At 36.9% G+C, this 7234-nt stretch overlaps 1 protein-coding gene across 1 annotated transcript in view; it reads right to left on the bottom strand.

Moving 5' to 3' along the window:
* Positions 1 to 770: 770 nt before the first annotated feature.
* The window catches only part of LOC309870944 (arylacetamide deacetylase-like 2), a gene marked incomplete at its 5' end in the record, with an annotated part of 29270 nt that continues 22806 nt past the window's right edge, over positions 771 to 7234 (bottom strand). The window contains one exon of the mRNA XM_082743576.1: positions 771 to 1403. Coding sequence (XP_082599702.1) covers positions 801 to 1403 — 603 coding nt within the window. The 3' untranslated portion in view covers positions 771 to 800. The remainder of the gene's footprint in view (positions 1404 to 7234) is intronic.

Raw genomic sequence — 7234 nt, 5'->3', positions numbered from 1 at the left:
CTTTGACCTTTGCTCCAGCTGTGAGCCAGCCTTCCTGTCCAAGGATATGAAACTATATGCTAGGGAGACTACACACTCATGCTCACAGTATTGAAAGAGGCTTTCATCTAGAATCACTATGTATTCAGACAGTGAACAATCAACAAAATGTGCTTTCTGGAAAGCTGTACCTTTTATGGTTTGCTCACATATCAGTTATTTTTGCTGAATGTGCTATCATAATAGATTTCTTTTCTTTCTTTTTTTTTTTTAAAGATTTTATTTATTTATTCGACAGAGAGAGATCACAAGTAGGCAGAGAGGAAGGCAGAGAGAGAGGAGGAAGCAGGCTCCCCACTGAGCCAACACCTTGATTTTGTGACCCCCCAGAACTCCTGAGAGAAAACATTTCTGTTGTGTTAAGCCATTAGATTTATAGTAATATGTTACAACAGCCACAGGAAACTAATACGATTACCTTGTAACTTTTTTTTTCTTTTTCTTTTCCCATACACTATTGCAATTTCTGTGCCTGCCTGGAAACTATATTCTCCAGTTTACCAGTAACCATTCTTATTTCTCCCTATTGGGACCAACATAATTATGATCAACTATAAATGAAGGGATTTAATGCATTTTACACGTTCAGGTTCTGTGAATCAGAAAAATTAACCAGTTCGAGGACATACAGTAACTGTTATAATTGATTTAAATCTAGAGTCAGACAACACAGATGACATTGTTCTTTGCACTACAACTATAAAATATCACAAATTACAATCCATTTCCTGATGGTCATCTATATTTTATACATACTATATTCACAAATTCTTATCCAGCCAACTAATATACATATCTCTCATCCTCAAACCTAGTTGTAAATTCAGTGGTGATGCTATTAATGATATAGCTGCATGGATTCCATTCTCAATATGGTCATGAGTTACTTGAACTCCAACATTTTGAAGTCTTGAAACATACATAAGTCCATCATCCCTCACAAGATCATATTGGCAAGTAAGAATATAGGTTCGTGGCAAATTCTGTAACCAGGAATCATTGGCTAACAAAGGTGAAACTCTGATATCCATAAGTCCTGGCAATGAATAATTGTATCTTCCAAGAATTGGTTCAGTATAAACATAATCCTTTCGAAACTTCTCGGGTAAGAGAGTACTCCAATTGACAAATTTAAAAAGATGTCTTGATTCCAGAGGCATATGTTCATTTCTTCTCATTGCCTGGGGAAATGTTTCATCCTCAGTGAAATACAAACTCATCAATTTTAGGGCTAAGTCCTTTGTTAGGATTATACCATGCTCATTTTCTTGGTGAGATGGCAAATAAAAATCAAGTATCTGTAAGGAAGGGTAAATTAAAGCTTGTATCTTGACTTTATGTTTAAATTCAAGATCATTCTGCACCTGAGAAAACACAATAATGTCCTATAAGCAAAGACTTCCAAAATACCAGGAGGAAGAGATTTAATTATAATAAGTTAAGCAATCCTGTGATAAATACATCTACATAAATTCATGTGATATTTTAATTATTTTCACAATACTTACAATGTTTTTCAGTGATAGGAAAAAAGGCCAGCCTCCCTTCAACAGTAATGTTTTAAAAATCCTGATGTGTGTGGGAGAAAGGGAGAGAGAGAAATACAAACTCCCAGTTATAACATCAATAAGTCATAGGGATGTAATGTACAGCATGGTGACTATAGTTCAGTAACACTGTATTGTATATTAGAATGTTGCTAAGACAGTGAATCTTAAAAGCTCTCATCACAAGAAAAACAATTTGTAGTCATGTGTGGTGGTAGATGTTATCTAGATTTATTGGGCTGTCAATTTGTAATATGTACACATATCAAATTGTCTTACTGCACATCTGAAACTAACATGATGTTCTATGTAAATTATATACCTATATGCTTTTTTAAAAACAGATGTATGGCAGGAGGTGAGACACTATTAGGTTGTACCCAAGAGCAATTTGAGAGACTGGGAGAAATGGACATAGTGATCTCCTCAGTCTAAGGCAGTGACAAGAGAAGCAACCTTGCTTCATAACCACTCACAGTGCAAACCGTGCTAGATTTGCCTTAGCAGGCTGACGGTTTATCATCAGTTGGCTTAGGGCATAAAGTGAGTTCAGTACAGTGGGCAAAGGGAAACAAAGAGAGAGACAGGGGAACAGAGAAATACATGCAAGTAATGATGCTTTTGTCAAAAATCACCAATGCAAATGACCCAAATAGTATATTCCTGAGGGAAATTGACAGTACATATAAATTTGTAAAAATTCTGGACTGAAAACAACCACAGTGAATGGAAGAAATAAATGTAATTATTAAAATAATATTTTACCTTTAATTTAAAAATAAAATTATAAATTAATATTAAAATAAAAATATTTAAAGTTTAAAATAAGATTATTTGGCTATTAAGCAAGTTCCCAACATCATACCATAAATTTTAGGAAATGCATTTAAATGTAAAAGTACTCATAACCATGTACTGTATGTTGGCTAATTGAACATAATAAAATTAATTAATTAATCAATTTATTAGTTAGATGTAGAAGTACACAGATAAAAAGAAAAAGAAAAAAAGCCAACTGATAGGTAACTTATTTTCTGAAAGAATGGTAATATTTGGGAAACAAAGGGATGAAATTATTAAAACAAGACAACAACAACAAAAAACCTTGTTGTTATTTAGAGTTTGACATGCAAGGAGAAAAATGTGAAATATTTGATAAGGAGCCCTTTTTTCTTTCCAGAGGTGAAGAGTGTCCTGAGGTTCACCTATGATCCAGTGGACCATAGGAGAGAACCTCAAAATAATCTCCAAGGAGCAAGTGTTTTAGCTAGAGCATGGCATCTGAGACAATGGTACCTGGACAAATGAAAAAAAACCTGCTGCTCCCTAAGTGAAAAGCTCAGGACTAGAGGATGTACCTATAAGTAAATCTTTCACAACAATGGCTGGCTGAACGCAAGGAGGGTATAAACGGAATTCCAAGGGCTACCTCAGAAAGGCAAATAGTTTCCTACCACCTCCTTGATGGTCTCTGAAGGTGCTGAGGCTTCACAAGTTTAGAATGAAAATGAGCCAAAACAATGTTTCCTGACGAAAACTCCCAAATCTCTCCAAGTGCCCTCAGGTAGATGATTTATTGAGCAAAAGTCCACCATGAACATCCCACTGCCAAAATCCCAAACCTAGACAAAGAAATAAGCAGGACCACATACCCCGGGATAGGGCAAAAACGAACCCACTAACTTCCTTATCTGGCCCTAACTGTCCTTTCCGGAATGTCAGATGAAATAAATTGTTTCCCCAAAAATATGTCACAGATACAAACTATTCCAAGTTCCCTATTACATCATTTGTTGGTTGGTCATTCAATGTCTCTTCCTATTTCTGAGTCATCCTTTGATGACTCATTTCAAGCTCATTTCAAAGTCAACCCCCTTCACAATATTGGAAGAGAACCTGCTGGTCAGGTTATCCAAGTTTGGCAATTTTGCCCTAGTTTTAATAACTATGTTCTCTGTCTGGTATGAATCTTCTCAGATGTTTTCTACACACTATATATTTATAACCATGTAAATGTGATTATGCATTGAGCACCTCAGCAAAGTTCACTTTTCTTTCTCCAAGCTCCTCTAAACTTCCAAAGCTCTCTACCTCTTTCTGGTCCATGATCATTTTCCCCTTATATTATAAAAATGTACATAATGGATCTTTCTCCTGGATTTTGAGTTCCAAAAATGCTGATAATATCTAAGTTATTATTGCATCTCTTACTGAGTCTAGGATAATGAAATGCTCAGTCTAGTATTAAGAAAACAAAGAAATGAATAAATCAATATTGCTGCCCACTTTATAATGCTCTTGAGAAGACACTATCAGGGGCACCTGGGTGGCTCAGTGGGTTAAAACCTCTGCCTTTGGCTCAGGTCATGGTCTCAGGGTCCTGGGATCAAGTCCCACATCGGGCTCTCTACTCAGCAGGGAGCCTGCTTCTTCCTCTCTCTCTGCCTGCCTCTCTGACTACATGTAATCTCTGTCTATCAAATAAATAAATAAAATCTTAAAAAAAAAAAAGAAGACACTATCATTTGAACCAGAAATCATAGGATGTAAAAAGCTGTAAGAGAATATATATAAATAAGGTCCCGGCAATAATACTGAATTATTGAATTATCTATAGCTTTGTTTTTTCCTTCTAGACCCACACATACAAATGTGCAAGTAAGCATTAATATTGACCAATAAACATTACTACTCAAAGACCTAGGTGGACCATCCTATAATATAAATGTGAATATCACATGAATGGATATATGATTCTCATTTTGTGGGCATCTCGTATGTACCTGACCATAAAAAAAATGTATAAAACATTTATTTCAGGACATTATTCCTCTGAAAAGAACAAGAATGAAAATACAAAAAAAAAAAAAAAAGTTGAGAGAATCTATCTTGCGGCTTAAACATAAGTAACTGTTCTTGAATTGTCTGTTTAAATTTTTCTTATTCTTATTTTTTTATTTTCTTATTCTTATTTTCTTATTCTAAATTTTTCTTATTTCTTTCCCGGTAAAAGGCCATGGAATATGTTCAACAAAACACGTCCTTATTTTTAATCCTCTTTAATCATTAACATTATTTCAATGAGAACACAGTGGATATGACTCATTTGAACTTCCCTTTTATACTTAAGTACCATTAATCCTAAATTCGTGAAATCTAAAATAGAATTCTCCCATATAAACTGTCCCCTCTGCTTCTCTTTTATTAAACCATGTAATGTGAATCTCTAACTGATTTTTCAAGTTACAGGTCACACCACTGATACTATTGTTATCACCAGAGTAGTTTATTCACACCATGGTAAAGATTGGTCTTTTAAATCTACATATGTGGGATTGAATTTGGAACCAGTTCATAAAAGGCTTCTGCATCATGCTAAAAAGCTTGGAGTGACATGTGGGTCAGAACTATTTTCACTCCTACATTAATTTCTTTGTTTAAACCATCCTCCATGAGTTGGGAATGGTAGCTAAGGAGTGGCTGATAGCAAAGTTAGAGAAAATATGCTTCATGACTTTATACCCTGTGCAGAGAGGCCTACATCAGTAGTTGTCTAAAGTAGCTGTCAAAGTAGTTATCTCTCATAGATACTTGTGCAAGACATAAAGCCTGCTCCAGACAGTCTGAAGCATTACCAAATCCTCTCCCATTCCCCAGATGTCCCAAGACCGTCTATTAGGGCATGGTGCTTTCCTAGAGAAAGGTAGGTTCTTCATGTCAAGGTCCTATACTACAGTTCCCATACTGAGTTCCTCATTATCCACTGCCCCTTTAAAACCAGTCACTGGTTCCCAAGGATCCCTACCATCTAGCCCCCTGGTTTGGATGTGTGTTACTCCAAGTTCTGCACATACATAGCATTGTATGTGTCCATTGACTGTCACCCACAGAAGGGTAGGTGTATGCAAAATATTAACTTATATGCAGTATTCCTACATCACTAGTGCTAAGACTTGTCCACCAAGTTTAGCACATGTGCGATGTTTAACCCAGCAATCCCAGCTCCACAGTAACTGAAGTTGTTCCTCCCACTAATTTTCCTTTTCACTCATCACCCCAACCCACACCACACTCAATTTCACCAATATATAGATAGCCAATGCATATTTGGGTGAACTATGAACCATCATGAAGGAATTCCAGTATGAGACGCCTTTGGCCTCGTCCTGGGGTGTATGTTCTAGCTGCACTGGAAGCAGGAGAACTCCCACATGGAGCTCACTATACCCTGAACATTTATGTTCCTCCAAATCCTTATGTTGAAAATCTAATGATCAAGATGATGGTATCAGTCAGTGGGGTGTTTCGGAGATCACCAGAGTGATCTTCCTGAAGATTATTTCCTTCAAGATTCCTTCCTGAAGATTATTTCCCTCATTGAATAATCTTGAATAATCTTGAAGATCACCCCAACCTTCCTGAATGGGATGAATGCCCTTATGAAAAATGGCCCAGAGAGCTAGCTTTCTCCTTCTACCACCTGAGAATATCATGAGAAGCTTGTAACCTGGAAGAAGGCCCTCACCAGACTATCCTGACACCCTGGTGTCAGATTTCCAACCTCCAGAATGGTGAGAAATAAATTTCTGCTGTTTATAAGCCACCCAGTACCTACTATTATGTTATAGCAACCCAAACAGATGAAGACAGAGCCCTTCAAAAAGCCCAAGATGATCAACTTGCTCTCCTCCTTAAGGATTTACCTTGTTCTTCCCTGCACCTTATTCCTTCCTTGAAAATTGCACCTCCCATTCTATGTCTTAAAAGTAGGAGTGAAACAGTGTATGACTCAGCAGTGCTGGATTCATGTGACACCATGTCCAGATACAAATCCAATCAACTGGGGAAGAAGGGACTAAAATCAGTATTGCTTAATGGTTAAGTTTTTCATACCCAAGTCTGAATCCTGGATTTATATTAACTCTATGAACTTGGACAAGACACTTAACTTTGTAAGGCTCCATTCCCTGATCTCTAAAACTGTTATAAATTAATAGGTACCAGTTTTGTGGGGGTGAGATAAAGCATTGATAGATAGTACGTTTCTGGACATTCAGTAAGCACTTGGTAAATGATACCCATACTTATTGTCATGAAGACAAATATAATAGAAATCCAACAGCCTATCTTTGAGATGCTTCAGAAAATCTTTGTTGGGGCACCTGGGAGGCTCAGTCGGTTAAGCATCTGCCTTCAGCTGAGGTCATGATCCTGGGGTCCTGGGCTTAAACCCCAAGTTGGACTCTCTGCTATGCAGGGAGTCTGCTTCTTTCTCTCCCTCTGCCCTTCCCCTACTTATTTGCTCACTTGCTCACTCTCTTTCAAATAAATAGATAAAATCTTTAAAGAAAAAAGAAAAGAAAATGTTTGTTGATCTTCCACTGGGTAAACCGTAGGAAACACTGGCTCAGTTTCAGTCTTGTTTGAGGATGCACCAGTGGTGTCTCAAGGGGACAAACACCTTAATAATTCTTGGGCAAACCCATGTCTCAGACCACATAAGTCTTCTAAAAAACATACCTTCTGCCCAACCCTACTTAAGTATTACTATACAATAGAGGAGCATTGCCATAAACTGCTTCTTTTCACCATTTCAGTCACTTGCTTAATCTAACCTATTAAATAATTCTCTTTTATTTTCATTTCTC

The sequence above is a fragment of the Mustela nivalis genome, assembly GCF_964662115.1.
Source record: "Mustela nivalis genome assembly, chromosome: 1".
Classification (NCBI taxonomy): Eukaryota; Metazoa; Chordata; class Mammalia; order Carnivora; family Mustelidae; genus Mustela; species Mustela nivalis.
The sequence above is the reverse complement of the archived record's forward strand: the minus strand, read 5'-3'. Positions and strand labels throughout refer to the sequence as shown.